The sequence below is a fragment of the Megascapheus bottae genome, chromosome 6, assembly GCF_031878675.1.
Source record: "Megascapheus bottae isolate mThoBot1 chromosome 6, mThoBot2.hap1, whole genome shotgun sequence".
Classification (NCBI taxonomy): domain Eukaryota; kingdom Metazoa; phylum Chordata; class Mammalia; order Rodentia; family Geomyidae; genus Megascapheus; species Megascapheus bottae.
The window spans coordinates 12,198,932-12,225,146 of NC_143514.1; the positions used below are offsets into that span (position 1 = coordinate 12,198,932).

The window sequence follows — 26,215 nt, forward strand, 5'->3', positions numbered from 1 at the left end:
GGATCCATTAGGTTACTTTTCTGCAATCCTTCCATTTTTCCCCTCCATTTAATACACCCTTAACCTAGAAAATACTTTGTTATAATGTTGATCATTATAGAACTAATGGGTCAAATCAGAATGTGCAAAAGGCCACTGGTGCCTGACACAGCAGCTTGTGGCTGTAATATTATTCGGGACGACGAGGTCTGGAGGATCAAGGTGTGAGGCCAGTTCATGAACTCATGGGACTCTGCCATCCCCTCCCACCCACTCCCCCCATCTCCACCAACATAAAGCTAGGTGAGGTGATGCCTACCTGTCATCCCAGCGATTTGGAAAAAAAGTGAATAGGAGGAATGGGACCTGGCTGGCTTAGACCTAAACACAAGATCCTTAAAAATCAATGAATAAGTAGTAAAAGTGGGCCGGGAGTTTGGCCCCGTGGGAGAGTGCTTGCCTAGCATGCACGAAGACCCAGGTTCGATTCCTCGGTACCACGTTCATAGAAAAGGCCGAAAGTGGTGTTGCGGCTATAATGGTAGAGTTCCAGCCTTGAGAAAGCCCAAGGACAGCGTCCAGGCCCTGAGTTCGAGACCCAGGACTGGCCAAAAAAAATAGCAAACCCGGGGCCGGGAGTTTGGCCTAGTGGTAAAGTGCTTGCCTAGCATGCATGAAGACCCGGGTTCGATTCCTCGGTACCACATACATAGAAAAAAGCCGGAAGTGGTGCTGAGGTTCAAGTGGTAGAGCTCTAGCCTTGAGAAAGTCCAAGGACAGTGCTCAGGCCCTGAGCTCAAGCCCAGGACTGGCAAAAAAAAAAAAATAGCAAACGTGGAAAGGGTTGGAGGCATGGCTAGAGCAGTAGAGCATCTGCCTCGAAGAGGTCTGAGTTCACATCCCAGTGCGCGCACAGAAAGGGCGGAGGAGGGGGCGGGGGTCCCCTGGGAAGGTCGTCAAGGGCGCCAGGGACACTGGGCGCTGGGGGGACGCCCTCTCCGAGGGGGGAAGGCGGAACCACGACACCAGGGGCGGCGTTTCTGTCTTGGCAGCGCTGTACGCCATGGAGATCCGAGTGGAGAAGGACTTGAAGACCGGGGAGAGCACCGTCCTGTCCTCCATCCCCCTCCCCTCCGACGACCTCGGAGGCGCGGGCGTCAAGGTGTACGACGACGGGCGCACGTCGGTGCACGCGCTGGGCACGCGCGCCGGCGGCGGGGCGCCTGGCGGCGGCGGGGCCGGGCTGGGCCCGGGCGAGGTGCAGGAGCTGCTGAGACAGGCGGCGGAGCGCAGCGCCCGCTCCCCCACCGAGCTGCACCCGCCCGTCTACGCCAACCCGTTCCGCAGGCCCGCCACCCCGCGCGCGGCCGCCCGCCGCCCCTGCGTGGAGAACGGACTCTGCGGGCGCCCCGGGCCCCACGAGCCCAGCCCCGGCCCAGCCCCGACGGGGCAACCGCGAGCGCACAGCTCTCCAGACACCTGCCAGGGCGAGGAGAAGGAGGAGGAGGAGGGGAGGGAAGACTGGGAGGAGAAGGAGGAGGAGCAGGATGTCAGGTATAACGTGGTCCACGCACTGCCCTCCGACGTGGCCGACGCCGAACCCGTCACCATGATTTTCATGGGCTATCAGCAGGCGGAGGACGACGCGGAGGAAAGGAAGCTCCTGAGTGGGTATGATGGCGTCATCCACGCCGAGCTGGTGGTGATAGACGACGAGGAGGAGGAGGAGGAAGAGGACGGGGAGGCCAGGCAGCCCCGCCGCCACCTCCCCGGGGGCCCCCCCTCCGACAGACCCACGCCCCTGCCCAGAAAGAGACCCGAAGGGAGGCCCCAGGAGAGCGCACACCACGGGTCTCCACACACAAACTCCATATCGCTGGAGGAGCAAGAAGAGCGGCTGGGCCGCCCTGCCAGCCATTCTCCTCCCCGGGTCCCTGGCCTGGGAGATGGGACCGAAGATCCGTCCTTAACAGGTAATCAAAGTGACCAGGCCTGTCACTGCTGTCTGCTCATGTGACAGCTGTCTGGTCATGTGACAGTCTCGCTTCTGTGTTACCCAGCTGTCTCCTTCTCTGTCTGTCTGTCTGTCTGTCTGTCTGTCTGTCTCTGTCTGTATCTGTGTGTGTGTGTCTCTATCCCTTTTTCTCTCTCTTTCTGTCTCTGTCTGTCTGTCTCTGTCTCTGTCTCTGTCTCTCTGTCTCTGTCTCTCTCTCTCTCTCTCTCTCTCTCTCTCTCTCTCTCTCTCTCTCTCTCTCTCTCTCTCTCTCTCTCTCTCTCTCTCGTTTCTTTGGCTAACCTCACAGACAGCTTTTATTCAGGCTGATGATCTGAATTATCATCATCTCGGTAAACTAAGTCACTTCAGAAGATAAAGTGAGCATAAGGGTTGCCTCATTTGGAAGTTGGGTTGGTTGACTAGAGACGTGGAAGTTGTCTGTTACGGTATCATTCATTCTGTGCATGAATGTGTCTTGAGTTGTTGGTAAGTTTGGCTTAACCCAACCAGAACTCTGATGACAGTTTCTTGTTTATGCTTCAATGGGATCTAAACTCTCTGCATAAGTTAGAAATTTGCCTTAACTTTGCAAGCAAATATGAAGGGGGAGGATTTTTTCCGAGTATTTTGCTACTTTGCTGTATCATCTTGTTTCTCTGTACTTTTTACAATCTTACTAACATTATTTCCTTAATATCTCTGCATTTTCCAAACAGAAATGTAGTTTCTCTTACGTCACCTGTAGCATATAACTTTGCATAGTCTTCTCTAAGCTAGCATATTTCTTTTCTTCTATTTTCTAATATTTGCATTTCTCATTTTCTCTGAAGTTTATTAGAGCTTTGTGGCTATTTAGCTATCTTGACACTGAATGAAAAATAATTAGAATACTTTTTCATACCAGCTTAGTAGCTCTTCAATTTTAGATTTATTATGATCACTGAAATACCATAGTTCTACTATCACTAAGAGAAAATAAGCACAAACCTGACCACATCAATTCAAATATTTGTGCTTATCATAGCTGAAAATGTAAATCAGACTTACAAATTCTGGGTATTAGAAAAGGATGGTAATTTTACATGCCACTGATTAAAGAAGCTTCATCAAAAAGCAACAAATAGAGAAGTGGTATTAATTGTGGAAAGTAATGCACCTACTACCTGGCAAATGTAACTATAACCTCTCTATGAGTCCAACAATAAAAATAATTTTTTTAAAGAAGCAACAAATAGGGTTGGGAATGTGGCTTCGTGGTAGAGTGCTTGCCTAGCATGCATGAAGCCTTAGGTTCAATTCCTCAGTACCACATAAGAAAAACAAACAAAAGCAAAAAATATTAATTACTAACTAGTCTAGCAAATAGATTTGCTAATTCTATAGAAGAATGTCGGTCCCTAATAATTCAAGTTATTTCTTCATCAATAAGCCCTAAACCCAATTTGGGGTTACTAGTAATATAATAAAAAAGGAGTTTCCTACTTAGTCTTTAAAGGAGTTAAATTCAGCATTACAATTTTAAAGTTAAGGGTCTGAAGCATGTCTAATCTCAAGGGAAGTGTCTACTTAGATTATATTCCCCAGTCACTGGAAATGATGGCACTCACCATGGAAACCCGAGAAAACCACTGTTTCTGTTGAGAATAAGCTTGGTTTACTGATCAAACTTTACACCTTAAATTATTTTTTTTTGTGGGTCATGGGGCTTGAAATCGGCCTGGGCACTGTTCCTGAGCTCTTCAGCTCAAGGCTACCTCCCTACCCTTGAGCCACTGTGCCCGGCCTGCACCCAGCCTTGAATTCATTTTTAAAACAACACAGAAAGCCAACAGTGGAATCAGTGGCTCACACCTGTAATCCTAGCTACTCAGGAGGCTGAGATCTGAGGATCAAGGTTCAAAGCCAGCCGGGGCACAAAAGAACCTGAGACTCTTACCTCCAATTAATCTCTAGAAGACAGAAGTAGGGCTTAGCTTGAGGGTAGGGAGGTAGCCTTGAGCTGAAGAGCTTAGGAACAGTGCCCAGGCCAAATTCAAGCCCCATGACCCACACACACACACACAAAAAGAATACAAACCCACAGTGAATGTGACCAACAGCAATGACATAATCGACAAATACATCATCATCATCATCATCATCATCATCTCCTTTTTTTGAGCTTGGGTACTAGCCAGCTCCTCCCAACCACCCCCAAATCATGTTAACACATTTACCCTCAAGAAAAATGACAGGAAGTGACTAACATTTCCAGACAACACTAACTACTGTTACTGAACTAGAATAGTGAAAACAGGAAAACCTCTTCAAGACAAAGTAACAATACACAGCTCTGTGCTATCAGTCTAATCCAGTACACACAGAATGCTCCACATTCCATCGTGGCATTGTTTCACATCCCTATTTTCCCATTCAGAACCTGGTTGATAGAGCTGATAAGTTTGGTGAAATGATTTTTTAAATGCATTAAAGGGCACATTCTCCTGCCCTGGGGGTGATAGGGTTGCCATAGGCACAGAAGATGCAGCCCCCTGTGTGCTACCACTTCACGGGCACAGATTGAGTCAGCCTCTAGCCACAGCCTTCCCCAAACTGCTTCCTGATACTGGAAAAGCCGCCATTTAATTCAGTTTCTCTCCTTATAGAACAGGTCTCCTACCAAATAGAAATCATCCTGGCAGGCAAAATAGTTAAAACCTTTTACTTTCTTTCCCTTAGTATAAATATACTTATAAAACACTTATCTGAAAGGAAATAATTTAGCTGCATACCAGTGGCTCACACCTGTAATCTCAACTACTCAAGAGGCTGAGATCTAAGAATCCTTGAAGTCAGCACAGGCAGACACATCCAAGAGACTCTTATCTCCAACTAACCAACAAAAAGTTGGAAAGTGGAGATATGGCTCAAGTGGTAGAGCACCAGCTTTGAGTAAACACCTGCCTTAGTACTAACATTAATTAAATAAAGGGATTTTTTTTTTAATTTTCCAAGCTGCATGCCAGAAAACAAAGGATAGGCTAGCATAGAGACTTGATTTTTCCAAAGACAAAAATTTCTAGTTAAATTTTAGATCAAGAAAACCATGACAACAACAACAACCAAAAAATGGGCCAAGGTGATGCCATATGTACAAACTAAAGTATAGCTCAATGCCCAGAGACATCTGCCATGGTATGTTCCATTGTATGCTTTCCCTGGGACCCCACTATCTCTCAGGACCACCAGCCACCCAGCTGGCAGCCCTCTGTCTGTGGCAGTTCTGACTCTACTCTGCCCTTTTAGAGGCATCGATGGGTTTCCAGGATGAAGATGGGAAGCCTCTGCTTTTAGTGCTGGAACTTTTAATGCTGGAATTCATAACCTGTGGCAGGTTAGGAAGGAGAGAAGGAAAAGAAGCTCTCCTTCTCCAAGGCCTGCCACCAGAACCCACACATCCCAGTTGCTACAGGGAGACAAGGCGGGGCTTGTTAGCTGCTGACCCTGGAGGCTTCCCTTGCCAATGTGCTCTCCTGGGAATCCACATCTCCACCTGCCATTGGCTGGAAGTTAGGAGAGACAGGAACACTGACCAATCAAGTCTACCAATGTCCACACACACATAGTGTACTGGATTCACAGAACCTCAAGGTGAAGAGTAACTGGGAAAAAGGGACTTCCCTCAGGCCTTAAAAGAGACCTTTAAAAAGATGCTGCCTCTGCTGTTTTGCCACTGGTAACGTAGAGGTCCCTAAAATCCAAGAGTAGAAGCTGCATGAAGCCTCCTTGCCCCCTGCCTTGTATCACCCTCCCGCTAAGCAAACTGCATACTCTTCTTGGGGGTTCACCAGGCAGCAGTTCCCAGCCCTCACAGACAACCTGCCAGCCTCAGAGCAATGGAAATGCTCTAAGTCTATCCTAAGTTCAGACACACCCATTCTTGGCCTTGACATGAGAAATGATTCTCCAGTTGCAAGGGAAATAATGTTCTCTAACGTCAGTGAAATGAAGGCATTTTAATATGCAAGTAGAAGGATGATCAAAGTAATCACAGGATCACACTCAGTCTTGTTCCAAGACTGAATCCCCGTACCTTCTTCTACTTATACAAAAGGCCTTTGTAGAGATAGAGTCATGTCTTTGGCTAATCTAGATAACTAATAAATGGTAGAGAAATGAGAAAATGCATTTTCTCATTTCATTAAGCAAAATCGTTCACTTAGTAAAATAGCTTCACATGAATGGAACACATTGTTAAAGTGATTGTTAAATCAGTGCTTTGAAACCTTCTGAATGTGACCAAAGCAGCTATATGCTGAAGTCTTAAGCATTCAGGCCTGAAACCAGAGAGTTACAAGTTCAAATAGACAATTTAAAAATGCTTTTGACGTCCAACCTAACAGCAACCAGAATAGACTTTAAAAAAGATACATTTGACATTTGAAGGCATATTTAATTTATCATAAAGACAAATTTTTATGTGTGCTTGAACTTGGGGACTGGGTACTCTCAACTTTTTTTATTCAAGGCTAGCTTTCTACCACCTGAGCCACGGCTCCAACTTCAGCTCTTTTTGGTGCTTAATTGGAGATGAGTCTTACCAACACTCCTACCTCTCCCCCTCCCCTCATTGGCTTCAAACCGCAATCTTTACACCTCAGATTCTTGAACAGCTAGGGTTACAGGGCTGAGTCATCAGTGCCCAGCTTCTCGCTTGACTTTTTGTTGTTGTTGTTCAAGGCTGATGCTTTACCACTTGAGTGACTCCCACCTCTGGCTTTTTGGTGATTCATTGGAAATAGCATCTCATAGACTTTCCTACCCAGGCAGGCTATAAACCACAATCCTTAGATCTCAGCCTCCAAAGTAGCTAGGATGACAGACATGAGCCACCAGCGCCCAGCTTTTGGAAAACCAATTTTAATGAGCTCAAAAACAACCTAAATATTATTGAAACGTGAATATCTTTTTATAGTGATATTTATACAAGAATATATGCAAAATGCAGTCATTGATCTAAGGAATGTCTATCTGTGTCTGGTTGTTCTGAGTGTGGGCTATGCTGTATTCGTTCCATGTGTACTGCACTTGCTCTGCTGATTTTTCTAACTGTTGTAGAAATAGATTCTTTCTAATTCTGAACCTGCTTTGGCCCTAAGTTAACCATAGCTTAATTATTTCTACTGTCTTTCTGTGCTACTCAAACAATGCTCACGTTATCGGATAAAACCATCTGAGGTATGTTCTAAACTTTCCTGCCTTCTGTGAAATGATCACTTAGAGTAACAAAGAGGACCTGTTTTATATATATATATATATATATATATATATATATATATATATATATATCCCTGGTTTTTTTTTAATCTACAGCGTTAAGGATGAGAATGGCCAAGCTTGGGAAAAAAGTGATCTAAACTCGGTGCCACCTCTGGAAACTTCCTACAGAGAAGAAACTAAGAAATGTCAGCAGATTTCTCGTCTGGATATTTTTTTCTTTTTTTTCCCCTAATGTTCAAACATAATTACACTCATTTTAAGCTATGTGAATAAGTAGTAGTCATTATTTGTGAAAATTCAGAAAAAAAATGAAACCTAAAAAAATATTAAACTTTTACCTTTTCCAATGATTTAGCAGGGTGGGGGGGGCAGGGACCAACATTATTTTTTGCTGTATTGATACCAAAGCATTTCTGATAAGAGCTTGATAAACTTAAGAATAAAGTTATTTAAAATATCTGTGTGCTACACTCACTGGCATTGTAACTTAGCTGGCACCAAGTCGGAAAGACCTTAGACAACCTTTATACCTTGTTACAAAAATATCCATCTTCACCACTGATAAGCATACACACTGCAGTCATGTGAAAGTTCGGGCAAGCATGCTCACTTGTGAAAGACCAGAAACTCAAAACCATTTCACCCAAGAGAAAGCTGCATGTAATAATGAGCCTCACAGTTTGATATTTGTGTTGTATTGTCTTGTCAGCTTGCATGATGTTGACCAGCCACATTTTTTCTTCTCAGATCATCACCTTTATTTCTCACTCAGCTCAATGTGAACATCATGACCCATTATGACAGAAGGGAGCTGACTAAGAAATTCTGACATTCTCTAAGAGCACAAATCTGGTCTATGGGAATAAATTAAGTTATAATAAAACTAGTAAGACTTGAGCACTGGTGACTTCCTGCCTGTAACCCTAGTTACTCAGGAGTTTGAAATTCAAAGAATTATGGTTCCAAGTCTGCCCAGGCAGAAAGTTTTGTAAGATTTCATCTCCAAAGTAACAAAAAAAAATGGGCTGGAGGATGGTTCAAGTGGAAGTGAGCCATGTGAGCAAGCAAACTAAGAAAGTACATGAGTTCAAACCATGACACTGGGAGGGGGCGGGGGGAAAAGGGGATAAATATAGGATATATAGCATGCTATACCTATGTACGCTGCCTGCCTACCAAGCATGAGGCCCTGAGTTCAAACTCTAGTAATACAATAAGAAAAAAAGATAGGAAAAAAAAGCCACATCGTATCATTCATTGTTTGTGAAGATTTTAAATCAACCCTGACTTGAAGAATATAAGCTGCTCTTTAACTTCTATCATCCCTAGTCTTACTGTCTGCCCTCCATCGAGATTCCTACCAGTATATATCATCCCAGAAAGAGCACCCTCTGCTGGCCGGTGAGTGTTCTGGGAAATCTTCAGGTTTACGTTTCTGAGGTGTTGGGAATAAACACCCCTCATCCAGGGCCAAGGGACACCTACCCTTTCATGACCCTGACTTCAAATCCATACATTCTTCTATGGCTCTGCCTGCTTTTATGAGTTCAGCGTGGACTTTATTTGAAGCACATGCTGTTTTTGCGGCCACAGGAAATAGGGCTCTTTAAGCATGCCACAGAGCCTGTCTGGTTTTTCATCATGTACTCATAGTTGGCTGATCTGACCCTAGTTCTTTATCTTCGAGGTTTTAAAAGACATTGTCCAAATAAAGAGCCATCTTCACCGTGCATGTCAGGATATACATTGGTTCCATCCATATCAATCAAGCTCAAGCGACTAACACCTCTTCCGGTTCACCTGAAGAGCCTATATTTCACCTGTAGACCGTATATTCAGTGGTAGTGGGTCATAGAAACTGTGAGGATAGCCTGACACATGCTGTCCACATCTGCTCATGCAGTCCTCACCGAATCTAACCAGGACCAGACAAGCCAGCCGCTGCCTGAGAAGCAGCCACCCTCTACTGCCTGCCACCTGGAGTGAGCAGAGCCTGGAGCTAGGGCGAGGGTATCATGGCTTCATTGAAAAGTGACCCCAGGAGCAAGAAGAATGGCACAAGGGGAATGGGCAATGTGAATGGGGCACCATTCACCTGTAATCCTAGCTACTCAGGAGGCTGAGCTCTGAGTTCAAGGCCAGCCTGGGCAGGAAAGTTGATGAGACTCTTAACTTCAATTAATCAGCAAAAACAAAAATTTTATCTGGAAGTAGAGCTGTGGTTCAAGTGGTAGGGTACCAGCCTTGAGCACAAAAAAAGCTAAGGGAGAATGTCTAGGCCCTGAACCCAAGTCCCAGGACACACACACACATACACACACACACACACACACACACACACGATAGATAGATAGATAGATAGATAGATAGATAGATAGATAGATAGATAGATAGATAGATAGATGATAGATAGATATGATGTGATCATGGGTAATTGATGTTAGTGTTCTTGGCAACAAGAATTCATTTCTATCTAAATCTTTAAAAGGGTATACAGAAAGCACCCCAAGTTGTCTCAGAAAGGACACTGGGGCACTGGGGCATTTCTCCACCAGCTCTGGTCCCTCACTGAGGGTCCCCTGACATGTCTGGGCAGCACCTTGCACAAAGGTAGCCTTGGAGATGTCTCAGAGCGACAAGAAAGAGACACAGAACGAGCGTCTGGAGGGATGGTGACAGCACAAGTCGAGGCTGATTCAGAACTGTCCAGAGCAGCTTGGAATGCAGCACTGCCACACATACTGTGTGATTGAAGCCAAGAAAGAACTCATCTGTGCCACTCCCTTATCAACACAAGGAGGTCAACTGTATAAACGTTCCTGACTACTAGATTTGGCAGTGGAGAGCAGCACGGAGGGTTTTCTGATGGTTACTTGGGGATAAGAGTCTCACAGTCTTTAGTGCACAGGCTGGCTTTGAACTACAATCCTGAGATCGCAGCCTCCTGACTAGCTAGGATTACAAGGGTGAGCACCTGGTGCCTGGCCCTCTTGTCTCTTAAACGAGAAAATTTTCAGCTTTTCACTGAATTCCCTGCTATCTGGGAGCCACACTAACTGCCACAGCCCAGAAGTTAAAAAATCAAAGTCAAGGAGTTTGATCCAAATAGCTTCCCTCCTCTCCAGGTGATCTCCTCACTGGACTCTTCCTCCTTCTCTCCATGCCCCAAGGCCTTTGCATAACTGCATTTTGAAGTTCACAGTGGTTTTCCAGGGGAGGCCTGATGTGACAGATCTTACTCAGATATTACCTACAGCAGACATTGAACATTTAGGATGGATGGTTTGCAGGAAACTCTTTTATCAATCACCATCTGAGTGTCTGGCTGAAAACCTAAACACTGTTGAGGTCCTCCAAGCTAACCAATAGAGTGTATGGTGTGTGATTTTTTTTCACATGAATAAGCGATCACGTAAAAAAAGTAATTCTTGGTGGGAGTCTGGCCTAGTGGTAGAGTGCTTGCCTAGCATGCACGAAGACCCAGGTTCAATTCCTCAGTATCACATACATAGAAAAAAGCTAGACGTGGTGCTGAGGCTCAAGTGGTAGAGCTCTAGCCTTGAGAAAGTCCAAGGACAGTGCTCAGGCCCTGAGCTCAAGCCCAGGACTGGCAAAAAAAAAAAAAAAGTAATTCTTCTTAGTATATACTGTAAGACATTCCTTCTCCATAACCACTAATACAAGACCAAATTAGAAGTCAAACTGATATCAAGTTTATGGACAGCAAAATAATAATAATAATAATAATAATAATAATAATAATAATTGAGTAGAGGGGGAGGGAAAGGGAGGAGAGGGAAGGGAGAATAAATGAGGTTAGTACAAAGGATCATGAGGGGAAGAAGTGAGTTGAGTGGGAAGAAGGAGCAGGGTAGAATGGGAGCTGGGACTCTCCATTGGACAAACAGCTCACAGAATAAATAGGTCAAAAATGTTTGAAGTCCATTTGTTAAAATTTGCATATTCACTTCTGCTTTTTAAAAACTCCAAATGTGGGCTGGGAGCATAGTCTAGTGGTAGAATGCTCACCTAGCATGCACCAAGACCAGGGTTCGATTCCTCAGCACCTCAGACTCAGAAGAAGCAGGAAGTGGTGCTGGGGCTGAAGTGGCAGAGCACTAGCCTTGAGCAAAATGTGTCCAAGGACAGTGCCCAGCCCTAAGTTCAAGTCCTAGGACTGGCATACTCACCAAAAAAAAAAAAACTTCAAATGTTTTTCATCCTAACGTGCAATCAGAGAGCAAAACCAAGACAAATATTCTGCCCTATGAGGTGAATTCTACACCACCTAACACAACCATTTTATTTTTTTACTGTAATATATAGAGGGGTTACAGTTATATTAACACAACCATTTTAAATGGTCCACAATTTTGTGCAACTATTACCTTTAAGTAGTTGTACTAAGGCGCTGCCATTTAACAAAGCAGTTTCTGAATGCACTAGAGCTTGATCCATGTGAGCTGTCAACACTTCCTTAGCTAAGTAATATTCCACTGTGGGGAGCAAATCACACAGCCCATTCACCCATTAACTGACTTGAGTTGATACTATCTCTGGCTATTACAAATAATCATGCCACAAACATTTATTTGCCATGTTTATTATTTTTTTCATATATTTTTATTGTAATTAATATAAGGGTTACATTATATTTGCCAAATAGGAGGTGCATTAATTCACATACATTGATACCCTTTCTCATGTCTTGGTCCCCATTTCCTTCCCCCCCACCCCCATGCCATGTTTATTATTTATTCATGATTTGTATCTAGTTCGGTGCATCTCATCTCAGTCTCAGTGTTGTACCACCATCCTCACCCTCCATCTCTGGAACAAACCCTGGATTCGTCCCATGACAACCCCCATGTCCACCAACACCACCCCCGGTGGCCACTTATCCTGCTTGCAGTCTCCCTTAATCTGACGACTCTGGGTGCCATATTGAATTCCAATCATCCAGCAGTTGTCCTTTTGCATCTGGCCTACCTCATGTGGTATGTTTGCTGCCATCAACTCTTTGTCTATAGCACAAAGTCCATATTTTATAGGCAAGAGCAATGGAAGTGTAACACTGTGGTAACAGCATAGGTGGCCTGCACAAAGCCAGTGCCATGGGCCTGCACCCGCCATTCCACCTCTCCAGGCTTGGTGGACTGAGCTTTGCCAATAAACACGCTGGGCTCCCCAGAGATGAGACATGTCCACAACCCACGCAGCTCGTACAGCAAACCAGCACAGCTCCTGGGCTACCCCGTCTCCCAGGCCCTTCTCTTTATTCCACCAGCCACCTGCCACCTCCCAAGTACAGGATGGTCAGGACAAGGACAGAGCAGTGTTGGCCAGAGCTTCGAGAATGTTAAAAAAATAAAGAAGGAAGGATTTCAGTTTGAGTGGAAACTTTGTCCATGAGGTCCTACTGGGTCAAGAAGAACAGAAAGAATATTCGGGATGGGGGAGTCCAGAGATGGGCAAGGAAGAAAGCAGCAGGATGGAACAAGATGTAGACCCCTTTGTTCACACTTGAAAGGGATTAGCCTATACAATGACCTCTCTTGCCCACTCCATGTATATATAAAGGAAGAAAATGACGGCCAAGAGCTACCTGGGCTGCTTGCTTCCTAGCGAGCACCTACTGTATCTGTCATTTCCCACAGTGTCCCATCTGGAACTAGGTTGGGAAGGCCTGAGGAATAATTTACCCACCTGACAGCCCAAAGTGCTGATTTAAAAAAAAAAAAAGAAAGAAAGAAAGGCAAGGGGCCAGGGGTGTGTCTTAGTGGTCGAGTGTTGGCCTAGCATGCATGAAGACCCAGGTTCGATTCCTTGGTACCACATACACAGAAAAAGCCAGAAGTGGTGCTGTGGCTCAAGTGGCAGAGCACTAGCCTGGAGTAAAAGTGCTCAAGAACAATGCCCAGGCTCTGAGTTCAAGGCCCAGGACTGGCAAAAGAATATAAAAATTTTAAATTAAAAAAAAAAGTACTCACCTGAGCACCACTGACGTATGCCAGTAATCCTAGCTACTCAGGAAATTGAGATCTGAGGATCACCGTTCAAAGCCAGCTTAGGGAAGGATATTCTATAAGACTCTTATCTCCAATTAACTACCACTAGTAGCACTAGCTGTGAGCACAAAAAGTTCAGGGAGAATGCCAAGACCCTAAGCTCCAGGAGAGCCACAGCAAGAAAAAAAATCATGCAGTGAACATGATTCATTTATGCAGGCTCTAGACCACCTGAGCTTTTAAGACTGATTTCCACAAACCTGTAAATGATTTTTTAAGATGGTTATGAATGCTACCCTAACCATCCTTTTCCAGAAGGCTTATGTCTCAAAATAAACATATTTAACCTTACTTTATGAAGCATTCTTTAAGAAAACTATGATTCTACTCACTACTTTTGACAACATTCCTAAATATATTTCATTGAAAAATCACCCCTATGAAAAGAAATAAATGGCCTAGATTGGGCTGAAGGCATGGCTTAAGTGGTAGAGCCCCTGCCAAGCAAGCACTGGGGCTCTGATAATGAAATGGAAGGAAGGAAGAAAGGAAGGAAGGAAGGAAGAAAGAAAGGAAAGAAAGAAGGAAGGAGGGAGGGAGGGAGGGAGGGAGGGAGGGAGGGAGGGAGGCCGGGAATTACTAGATTTTTTTATCACAGAAATAAGAACAAAATCTGAGAGGAGGAAAAAGAACTTGGAATTTGTGGGTGCCAACCACTTGTAACAGTCATAATTTGGTCATACTGAAAAGGACCAGCACCTGAGAGGTAGAGGCAGGAAACTCCAAGGTTCATAGCCAACCTAGGATACATAGCAAGACCCTATCTTCAAAATGCCAAGGCCTGGTGATGTAGCTCAGTGATTGAGTTCTTGCCTAGAATGTGCCCTGCTTTCACCTCTGCACTGCAAAAAAGAAAGTAATAAAATGTTTTAAAAAAATGAATTTATACTAATCCTAAGTCCAGCTCAAAAGAGAAAAGGCAGAAAGTTTTCACGTGAAGATTACAATGCAGTATTAAAATGTTTAAAAAAAAAATACCATGCTGCGTTATAAATACTGGAGGTGACTCACAGCCCAGGAAACATCACCAAGAAAACTTTGGTGTCCTAGTGCCACCTACTGGCAAGACATCCACATAGCAAAGATGAAACCTGGCCATGTGTTATTGCAGTAGTAACTGTCTGTGTTGACTCATTACAGCACCAGGAATGTTTCCCACCCATATAACTATATCTATAAGGAAAGAGAAGACTTAGTTGATAGCTTCAAATGGGTGAATTAGTTACATTTGAGATTCAGGTCTATAAATCCCCCAATGCTAAAAAGGACTTAAATTTTTCAGTTGAAACAACTGAAAAATGACAGTTCAGCTCTGTGTAGCACCACAAATAATACCTTTTAGCAGGAGATGCCAACATGCATTTCCTGAGGAAAATATAATTTAAATGAAGAAATTATAATATTTCTATAATTAAATATTCATCTACAATGAAGTCAACCTCTCCTCCATCTTTGACTAGAGAAGAATTGAAATACAGAAAGCAAAGAAAATATCTCCAAAACTGAACTGAAAAAATACTTGTTTTTGGCCTTGCTTGGAATCAAAGCCAGAGCCTCAGGCACATTAGGCAGACCTACACCCCCAGCCCTGAGGGGGGGTCCAAATATCATTCAAAAGAGCCATGAAAAATAGGTGTTTTCTTTAAAGTACCATATCACCTTTGTAAAAACAATATTTATATATATGCACATATATGTAATTTATCTTACTAGCCTCTCAATTTATCCTAATGATATCTCATTTCTTAAATGCTAGCATTCTTAAAATCCTGATATGGAATACTGGAGCTATTTCTCCTCGAATATAATGTGGCTTTCAGACACAGAACTGCACAGATGCACTTAGCATCCTGTACTGTCAGTGTAGGCCTCTTGCCTTTGCTGTATGAAGACCAGGCTTCAGAACTTCCATATAGATGCATCTTGGGTTTCCAAAATAGAATTGGTGGCTCTGCTGCAGGCAGGCAGTACTGGCTGTGAGTTTCTTTGGTTGGAGAATAATTGTCACCTGGCCTGTAGAAACCAAGGTCTTTGCTTGCTTAGAGATGATTGATGGCAGAGAAGAATATGATGAGAAAAGTCACATTCCCACAGATATAAATGGCCAACACCGCCTTTTTAAAAGCATAACCCTGCAAGAAAAATGGAGATATACAAGCAAGGCCCACAAGACTGTGTGTGAATAAACGAGTAAAGAGAACTCACCTCTGCCTCTGCTGATGTCAGGGACTGGAGGATCTGAATTCTGTCATCATCCAATATTTCCACTGTCAAGAGCAACATAGCCTCTAAACACCATGCTATGCAGAAACATTGACTCTTACATAAATTGAGGAAGAATAATCAATTCCTAGTGCTCACTGATTCCCAGGAATATTTAAACTGGGACATGTCTCCAAGAACCTAAAAACTCTCTTCCAGAGACAGAAATGGAGGACAGAGTGAACAAATGCAACAATGTACTCACTGGACACTACTGAAAATGAACTCCACAACTTGTGGGTGGGGACGGGAGACAGTGAGGGAAGGAAGGGGTGACATTGTTCAAAAGAAATGTACTCTTTTTTTTTCCAGTCCTGGGGCTTATACTCAGGGCCTGAACACTATCCTTGGGCTTTTTCAAGGCTAGAGTTCTACCACTTGAGCCAAGCACCACTTCTGGGTTTTTCTATATGGTACCAATGACTCGAAACTGGGTCTTCACGCATGCTAGGCAAGCACTCTACCACTAGGCCAAACTCCCCCCTCCCCCACCAAGAAATGTACTCTTCACCTGATTTATGTAACTGGAACCCCTGTGCATTCATTTTTATAATTATAACTTAAAAAAATTTTAAACAAGTTTTCTTCTTCTACCCATTAACATCACACCAAATCCTAATAGCCTTTAATTTTCCTTTTTTAAATGAACAACTACAAATTGTATATGACTATCGAATGTCACATTTGGAAATGTTGTGGAGTAGCTAAGTTAAGATAATTAACCTATGTCAACAATCCAGGTTCTATGAATACACATATTTCAAATTGCCAGCTGTACTTCAGGGCTCATCAAAACCTCAAGTACATAACACTATCAAGGACCGAATGAGCAGTAGCACATACCTGTAGTCCCAGTACCCCAGGGGACTGAGGCAAAAGATCTCAATTTGAGGCCCATCCAGGATATGCAGTGAGACCAGTTTTAAAAGAAGAGTAAGAACTCCTGGGGGAGGACAGACATGTCCTCCTTGGCTTTACAAGCTGTTCGGCTATGGCCACACCACCTTGGTCCTGCCCCATCTCTTCTAAAAGCAGCCCGGGCATATAGACTAGACTCTAGGAGTGTCTGTTTTGAGGTCTCTCCTTTGGAGGCTGAAAATTAGAGGATCCTTGGCCCAGAATCCACGCTAGTTCAAAATGGCTTCCATTCTCCATTCTCTGGTAACTGTAAAGATCTTGGCGCTGCTGAGCACTAAGACCAAACCAGATCTAGAAAATGCTGTAGGTCCTGTCTACCTATTAGGAATGAAATTCCAAGGCAACTTCTGCCCTGTACTGACTCCGAGTGTCTCCTTCTCTAGCTGTCCCAAGTTTTCAGGGTGTGCTGGGGCCCCACTCAATCCATCATCACACAGGGTGCACATCTTGACCACGATGGCCTCCCCTGCAACCAGAAACCTTTCCCTGACCCATGATTCAAAAAGCCCAATACCACAGATAGCATTGCTAGCCTACAATCCTAGCTCCTCAAGAGATGGAGAACTGAGGATCTCAGTTAGAAGCCAGGCAGAAAAGTCTGCGAGACTCCTACCTCCAATTTGCTAACAAAAAGCCAGAAGTGGAACTGAAGCTAGAGTGGTAGAGCACCAGCCTTGAGCAGGAAAAGGCAAGTGAGAGCAAGGCCCTGAATTCAGGCAAACAAATGAACAGGAAGGGATGGACGGAGAAAAGGCAGGCAGGCAGAAAGAGGGAAAGGGGAAGGGGAAGAGGAAGAGATAGGGAAGAAGAAGTAAATGCCCACTATCCTGCACTAGGTAAGGAATCGTGATAAAAACTGCTAAGAAGCTACCACATAATGGTCCCCTACCAGTGCCATGAAACTAACTGAACTCCAGCAGTTGGTGAGAAAGTGATTCTGCCTCACATGTTTTTCCTAAGAGTCACCTTTTCGAGAGAGCCGATAAGCATGCATCTCCAGGATGATCTCAGTCCCGATGTGCCAGCCCACAAATCCAATCATTGTATAGGTTTTCTGTGGACAAGGAAGGTCCAAGCCTGGTAAATCCATTCCCAGGAACATGGCTGCCACTAAATACAAAAGGAAGAAATGTATTCAAATATAGTTCCCACCAAAAGAAATCATTACGTGTATCACAGAGAATCATGGTTCAAAGTCAGTCTGTGAAACTCTTAGCTCCATTTAACCACCAAAAAGCCAGGAGTGGAGTTGTGCCAGCGGACAGTGCTCCAGCTCTGAGTTGAAGCCCCAGGAACAACATTGAAAATAAAAAATAAAAATAAACTATTTTAACATTTTATATTTATGAGATGATCTAGAATTAAAATTGAAAACCAAGAGTAAAGCCAGTTGCCGGTGGTTCATATCTGTAATCCTAGCTATTCAGGAGCCTGAGATCTGAAGATTGCAGTTCAACCCCAGACCAGGCAGAAAAGTCCCTGTGAGACATTTTTCTCCAATAAAATACTCAAAAAATTTAGTGATAGAGCACTAACCTTGAGCACGAAGAGACTCAGGGACAATGAGTACCCAGGCCCCACGACCAGCAAAATAAATAAATAAATAAAAACTAAATAAATAAATAAGCAAAACCAATAATCCTCTACAGTAGTAATCCATAGGCAAAGATTTTTTAAAATTATAATTATACTATCTTTTAAAGTTTTAGTAAGGATTTATTTTAGTATAACTAACACTGAAAAACTGCAACCCCTGGATCAGGTCCTCTGTCTGGAAGAAGGAATCTATGAGCACTAAGGAGGAAAGAAACCAAAAAAAAAATTTACTGAAGGAAAACTTGAACCACACTCACTGCCTGGACATGAGGGCAGTTAGTGTCTCTGGGAGAAAATCCCACAACTCGAGATCCCAGGACGCCTGTGGACCCCATCAATCCCCAGACCCAATCCAGATTCCATACAGCCTGCATGGGCTCTCCACACATCCTTTGAGCCAGTGTCCCACTGGTATGGACTGATGAAGGTCACAGCGCTGCAGTGTCTGGGGCCTCCTCATTGGCAGTGCTCAAGGCCCTAGTAAGGGACACAGAACAAACCTCCATGCAAGGGAGCTTATTCCCTGATTGACTAGCCAGACCCTTCTTCTGCTCTCATTCTCCCTCTAAAGAAACAACCCTAACACAACATACCCATTGCTTCAAAGACAGGTTCCTAAACTCCCCCAGAAAGTTTTTGTGTCTGCTGTGAATGCAGAAGGAAGAAAAGCAGATTCCCATAGCTGGTATGTTAGAGTAGCTGAGTCTCACCTAAGCCTTTATTGTCTAATACAAAAAAAAAAATGCATCCGATAACCACATCTGCCTTGGAAAAAACCCTCTGCTGAAAACACTATAGAAAGGACCTGAAGAGGAGGCTGGGACCTCACCCCAATTCACAAAAGTGACCTAGAACTCAAGATATAGGACCACAAGATAATTTTTTAACTTTAAAAAAAGTTAAGGGGGGGAGGGGGGACAAGAGTGTGGCCTAGTGGTAGAGTGCTCGCCTAGCATGCACGAAGCCCTGAGTTTGATTCCTCAGTACCACATACACAGAAAAAGCCAAAAGTGGCACTGTGGCTCAAGTGGCAGAGCAGTAGCCTTGAGCAAAAAGTGTCCAAGGACAGTGCCCAGGACCTGAGTTCAAACCCCAGGACTGGCATAAAAGAAAAGAAAAGGAAGTCTTAGAGTGTTTTAAAGTCATTGTGAAACCCCCCTAAACATAAAACTGCGATCATGACTTTGTTATCTCTAGAAATTACTTTCTGTTTTTCATTGTTTAAGGCTGATTTCTTCTCAACAACCAATTACCGCCGTTACAAATGCATCTAAAAATCACTGAAGCCAAATTACAAGTTGAGTGATAGAAACACCCGGCAATTAGATATGAACTTCCTTACCTGCCAGTATTCTCACAGCTGTTCCCACACCCCAGTGAGTCCAGTTAAACATCTGCCTCCTACCAAAACAAAGAACCAGTCAGTATTATTACAAGTGATAAAGCGACAACTCGTTCCCACGGGAATAAAAATAAAAGTCATATCATCTCCCTTATTGCCTGGGAACTGGAGCTCTGAGAAACACACATTTGTAAAGCCTTTCAAAGGAAAGACCATTTCTCAGACTACATTGTAAAATGAAAAAAAAAAAGTATTTCCTTTGGAAAAGGGATACATTTACCCACCAACAAATATTCACCACTAAGACTATATTTCTACGTAAAGCAACAGGTACCTCGGATGATGTACAGGTGGCCTGGAAGCTGCCAGAAGAAGCTGAAGAACTGTTAAAGTCATCACTGTACAGCCCAGGTAGGGGTGGAAACCTGCATGCTGAACAGAGACAGTCATTTTAACACTCTTAGTTAAAACTAATATACAAGTTGGGCCCTAGTGGCTCATGCCTATAATCTTAGCTGCTCAGAAGGCTGAGATCTGAGGATCATGGTTTGAAGCCAGCCCCAGAAAGGAAAGACCATGAAATCATATCTCCAATTAACCATCATAAAGCCAGAAATGGATCTGGTACTCAACATGGTAAAAGACGAGCATTAAGCACAAAAGCTCAGGGACAGTGCACAGGCCCTGGTGTCAGAGGCTCAAGTCTGTAATCCTAGCAACTCAGGAGGCTGAGATCTGAGGATTGAGATCTGAGGATTATCTATTTACCTACATTTAGTCCAGACAGACAGTCTCTGTCTCCAATTAACCAGCAAAACCCCAGAAATGGAGGTGTGGCTCAAATGATAAGATTACCATCCTTGAGCAGGGGGGAAAAAAAAAGCCATGCAATAGTAGGAGGCTCTGAATTAAAACCTCAATATGAGCACACACACACACACACACACACACACACACACACACGCAAAAAATTAAAGTTAAAAAATTAAAATTTTAAGTACCATACACAGTGATTCTTAGGTTCTTTCTCATGGCTTTAAATATTCACTGATGGTGATGGTGGTGGTGGTGGTGGTGGTGGTGAGGGAGATAGTGAAAGGTGATGCTCACTGAACAAACAGCTGGTCCCACACATGCACTTTGTACATACTATGAATGACTAATGCTGACTACAATGTTCGGCAGTTGGATTTCAATAACCTAAGTAAACAAAATGGGGACTGAGGTTCAGACTCATTAAGCACTGTGTTCAAGACCACACCGTAGGATATGAGATGACACAAACTAGAGCCCTGTGGGGACTGTGAGAGGCTGCAGGAGACTTGCCTGAAGTATGAATGACATCAGTGGAGGACCCTGGTGGTAGAGTTTTTATCCTATATCCAAAGACACAGGATCATACGCGTCTAACCTTTTACATTCAGTCCTGTCAAAAGACAGAAGTCCCTGTGCATACTCTTACTGAAGAAATTCCCGGTGCGCTTCCTGGCTTTTTGTCATCAACCCCTTGGCATTTGTCTTTTTGTCTACTTTCTTACAACCCCCCCTCTTAAGTTTACGCTGGGCTAATTGAAGCTATAATCATGGAAGCTGGGATAGAAAACTTGAGCATAGCCATTTCTGTAGGTTAAATTTATTCCTCGTTTTAATTGTGGACCACGCCAAGTTTGAGAGATCGTAAGCATGCCAACAGAGGTTCTCAACTGTCTGTAAAATAAGTCTGAAAGGGGCCAGGAGTTTGGTCTAATGGTAGAGTGCTTGCCTAGCATGCAGGAAGACCCAGGTTCGATTTCTCAGTACCACATATGTAGAAAAAGCCAGAAGTGATGTTGTGGCTCAAGTGGTAGAGCTCTAGCCTTGAGAAAGCCCAAGAACAGTGCTCAGCCCCTGAGTTCAAGCCCCAGGACTGGCCAAAATAAAAAAATAAAAAAAAAAACGTAAGTCTGTGAACGAGGGATGAGGGCTGGGCTAGAGACAAGCCTTTGGCAGTAAGGCTCAGTTCTTCCTTTAAGGCACAGTATTATTAACAATGCCTACTACATGAGATTTTAATTTAATAATATGTAGTGTTGCTAAAACTTACATTAGCTTAGTGTAGTCACAGCAGCATTTAGAGAAAGCCTCTTACAGACATCATACCTTAAATTTTCATCTCTCCATAATGATTTCATGCAATCTAAAACTGTATTTCTTCATGAAATAATTTGTACTAACATCTTCACTGCACCTCTGACCCCTAGCCATGTGAAACAGCCATTAGATGATTCAAATCGGCAAGAAAGAGGTGGTTTCGTATGCAAAGTTCTTTAAACCTATAATTTGAGAATAATATAGAATTGTGCTTTGATGTGAAGATGGATTCACGTTCAAACATCCTGTTTAGGATACATTTACCCTTAGCAGGAGTTGGGAGCTCAGATATATAGTCCTGTCTACTCGGGAAGCTGAAATCTGAGGTTCAAATCCACCCCCAAAGAAACCAATCTCTGATTCTCTTATCTCAGATAAAAAAGCCAAAAGTGGTCAGGCAGAGTGGCTCACACCTATAATCATAGCTACTCAGGAGGCTGAGATCTGAGCATCAAGGTTCAAAGCCAGCCCAGGCACAAAAGGACTTAACACTCTCATCTCCGATTAGCCTCTAGAAAACGAGAAGTGGGGCTTGGCTCAAGGGTAGGGTGGTAGCCTTGAGCTGAAAAACTCAGGGACAGCACCTAGGCCAAGTTCAACCCCTATGACCACAAAAAAAAAAAAAGCCAAAAGTGATCGAGCACTAGCCATGATGGAAAAAGCTAAGCAAGAATGCCAGGCCCTGAGTTCAAACACCAGTATCAGCAAAAACAAAAAAAGAAAAAGTATACTTACCCAACTCCAGCCTCCTCTATATATGAAAGGCAAAATAAAGGCAACCGTGGTGAGCGCAGATGTGGTGAGCATAAGCAGCCGATGCAACTGCAAGGGGATGAGACAAGGTGAGAACACAGCCAACTACAGGAGAGCTGCTGTTAAGAGCAAGGGGCTTTTGGCTGACAACCAGTCACAGCTTATGGCCAGTAAAAATAAAATCTGAGCCTACCATTAAACCGCCCAGTCTCATCATTCAAAACCACTTCCTGAGACGAGCCAGGCAGAGCAGCAGGAAGGACTATTTCAACACCCAGAGTCCACTTACTGCCCAGGGCCTGCGTTCCCTCCCAGAGGCCTTTACTCAGCTCTGCCACCAAGTACAGCACTACACTAGACAACAGCCAGGGACAACGAGAACCATCACCCCCAGAACTGGCAAAACAACTGAGTAGGGGAGTGATACGTAGACAAAACGTACAAGTCACTGTACAAGTCAAGAAAACACTGAGGTCAGGCAGCCATGGTTCATGAATGTGATTCTAGATACTCAAAGGACTGAGAGCTGAGGATCCTAGTTCAAAGCCAGCTTGGGAAGAAAGGTCTGTGAGACTCTATACTGCAAAAAGCCAGAAGCAGAAATGTGGTTCAAATGGTAGCATACCAGCCTTGGGCAAAGAAGCCAACTGTAAGCAGAAGGCCCTGAGTTTAAGCTCTAGTACCAGCATAAAGAGGGGGGAGAATACTGAGTGAAAATAGGCATTCTAGAATGACTACTGGATAACTAGTATGCACCAAAACTATTTCAGGCAAAGTATCAATGTGTCTACATATCTATCTATCCATCCATCCATCCATCCATCCATCTACACATCTATGTATCCATAGCTATAGATATCTATCTCTATAAATCATATAGATATAAACCTCTATCACACATACAGATATGATATAGATATGACATAGCCATAGATATCAATACAGATATAGACATAGATATCTAGGAATATGTCTAAATACATAGATCTAGACATAGATCTAGACATAGATATAAATAGGTATCTATATACATATTATATAGAGATATCTATTTATGAAGATATAGACCTATACATAGAGAGATGCAGACATATTTATGTGTAATATACATAAATGTATAATTAATATATAAATACATATTTATATAGTGATACATATACATGTAACTATATATATAACTACAGATGCATATATCTGTATTTGTATATATGTACACAAATAGATGTGAGTGTAGAGATATAGCTCTGTATAGAAACATATATAGATTAACACATGCATACATATATATCATAATTCACACAAGTGAATGAACACACACATGCATATAAACAATACACCATGTTTTTCATTTTTGCAATCCTGGAGATTTAACTTGGGGTTTAGCACTCTACCACTTGAGCCACGCTCAGGACATGTGGAGGATTCAGACAGAGAATGACTGGCAGAATCTTCCATCTTTCAGAGTGGAGCAGGAGAAAGAAGGGAGTGTGTGAGTGAAAGGGAAAGACAGACAGGAACAAGGCATCAGGAAGAGGGCTCATGAAAACAGAAAGCCCTCCCTATCTGAAGCGTAGGAAGAGGGAAAGATACCTCCTAATAGTCACAATTTTCCCACCGACACCACTTATTTCCTATAAACAAACATCTATAACCTCATGTATCACATGCTTGCAGCCCTTCTGTTACATGAGTAAACATTTATATTACATGAGCCAGGAAAGATAGCTACTTTACTGACTCCCACAAGCTTCCACTTGGAAACTTGAAACTGCCTTCCTGATCCATAGGAAGGACTAACATGGAAAAGAACACTTCCTGATCCTCATCCTTCTCATAGGCTGGGATGATTCTGAGGAACTAGGGATGGTCCCTTGCTTATTGCTCCATCAGTCTGACTCGAAGCACACCCTACTGTGTCTTTATTCAGAAATTCCAGCCTTCTTTCATGCATCTTTATTCACTGCAGTGGGTAGAGGTTCTTCCTGCTCCTCCCCTGACAAATACAGGTGTACAGAAGGGTCGTTTGAGTCTCCTACCTACTAGACCCACATGGCCTAACCCCTCTCCAGTGAAGCCTGCCCCTTCACAAAGCTTGTCTCTATTAATAATCTCATGCCTGGCTGAGTGTCTGTGGCTCAAACCTGTAATCCTAGCTACGCAAGAGACTGAGATCTGATGACTATGGTTCAGAACCAGCCTGGGCACAAAACTCCCTCAGGCTCTTAACTTCAATCGACCACCAAAAAGGCTGAAAGTGGAGCTGTGGTTCAAGTACTAAAAGTACCAGCCTTGAGCAAAAAAAGCCAAACAAGAGCATGAGATTCGAGCCCCATACAATAAACAAATAAAAGCAAAAAGCTTATATCTGCTACAAAAAAAAAAAGATTTGGAATCTATAAGGGCTTTAACCAGAAATAACAACACAAGCAGACATAGTTCCGATTACAAAGCTCAAATAATACAGTAATGGCAGTATGTTTTTTTCTTCTTCACCTACCTGAAACCAAGCTGCTTCACCAAGCAAGAAAGGTTTTGACCAAACAGGCTTGAAGAATCGGGCAATCAGTACACCTACACTGACTGTAGTTATCCAGGCCAGAAACATTAGCGCGCCTACAAGTGAGAAAAGGAAATGGATTGACATCATACATTAAGCTGCTTTCTCAATAACAAAATGAAATGCTCAGAAAAAACACCTGGCCAGCTAAGCTAGGCATGACCTACAAGCTCTTGAGGCACCACAGTGGCTTCAGACCACACCTCCAGAGTGTTTCACCATGCCCGCAGTAACTGTAAGTGCTCAAATGGATGGATCCTTGCAACATTTCTATGATGCATTTATAATTATTGTTTCACAGTTTGCAACTAAGTAGCATGGCCAAGATCCATACCAGGTGCAGTCTGGCTACTTAGCTCTTGATCCTGTTACCAACACGGCCTGTCTGTGCTGATTTCAGAGATTTCTCATGTCTCCCTTCAAGAACAATGAAAAACAAACAGGCCATGGACCAGCAAATCCAATTCCTGACCAACTGCAAGAACTGCTCAACTAAATTGACCATAAAACAATGTTTTTCTGTCCTTTTCGTTTTTTTAATTTTGACTTTAGATGTTTGTTTGGTTGTTTGGGGGAGGTTTTTTTTGGGGGGGGGTTGTTTGTTTGTTTTGAGACAGGATCTCACTATATAGCCCAGGAGAATGTCAAACTTATTCTTATCCTCTTGCTTTAGCTCCAAGTGCTGGAATTAAAGGTATGCATCACCACAGCCAGCATACTGAAGCCATTTTCAGGCTTAACTGTGGTAATACTTATAGATTACATCAGCCAATGGTAGAAATGGATGACTGAAGAATGTAAAAATAATACACCAAAAATTCCTCCCAAATATTAACCGTTTATACTCCACTATCTCCTACTTCTAAACCCCATCTTCTTAACCATCAACCAGCACTGCAGACTAAACCAGTTTTATTGGTAAAAGCAGAGAACATAAGAACTTGTCTCCAGACACTGCTTTTCCAGCTTTGTGTGAGTCTTCATTCAAATAATGAATCCCTAATCACTGTACTGACCACCAAGGAGGACCTGAAATACTTGAAACTTGATCAAGTCCTCATATAACATTGTACTTGTCAAACCAAACTACTATCACAGATGATCATCAACACTACAGAAAACTGCTTTTAAAAAAAATAGCCTTTAAGAAATGGCAAAAAAAAAAATTTAAGATCTCATGAGAATTAAATAAATGAATCCAGAGCTACTTAATCCCAGCTATAGTTAGAAACAACTACAGCCAGGTGCCAGTGGTCCAGCCCTGTAATCCTAGCTACTCAAGAGGCTGAGATCTAGAGGATCACAGTTTGAAGTCATCCTGGACAGAAAACTCTTCATGACTACATCTCCAAAGC

General features: G+C 43.2%; 2 protein-coding genes across 2 annotated transcripts in view; one reads left to right on the forward strand and one right to left on the reverse strand.

Moving 5' to 3' along the window:
• The window catches only part of Palmd (palmdelphin), a 57,379-nt gene extending 49,686 nt beyond the window's left edge, over positions 1-7,693 (forward strand). Inside the window, exons 7-8 of the mRNA XM_090334255.1 lie at positions 1,032-1,952; positions 7,328-7,693. Of these exons, the coding sequence (XP_090190381.1) occupies positions 1,032-1,952; positions 7,328-7,371 (965 nt within the window). The 3' untranslated portion in view covers positions 7,372-7,693. The remainder of the gene's footprint in view (positions 1-1,031; positions 1,953-7,327) is intronic.
• A 7,301-nt stretch (positions 7,694-14,994) lies between these two features.
• The window catches only part of Frrs1 (ferric chelate reductase 1), a 30,107-nt gene continuing 18,886 nt past the window's right edge, over positions 14,995-26,215 (reverse strand). The window contains exons 9-15 of the mRNA XM_090334256.1: positions 24,801-24,916; positions 22,286-22,372; positions 19,755-19,852; positions 19,421-19,479; positions 17,449-17,592; positions 15,508-15,569; positions 14,995-15,434 (exon numbers count right to left, since the gene is read on the reverse strand). Of these exons, the coding sequence (XP_090190382.1) occupies positions 15,342-15,434; positions 15,508-15,569; positions 17,449-17,592; positions 19,421-19,479; positions 19,755-19,852; positions 22,286-22,372; positions 24,801-24,916 (659 nt within the window). The 3' untranslated portion in view covers positions 14,995-15,341. The remainder of the gene's footprint in view (positions 15,435-15,507; positions 15,570-17,448; positions 17,593-19,420; positions 19,480-19,754; positions 19,853-22,285; positions 22,373-24,800; positions 24,917-26,215) is intronic.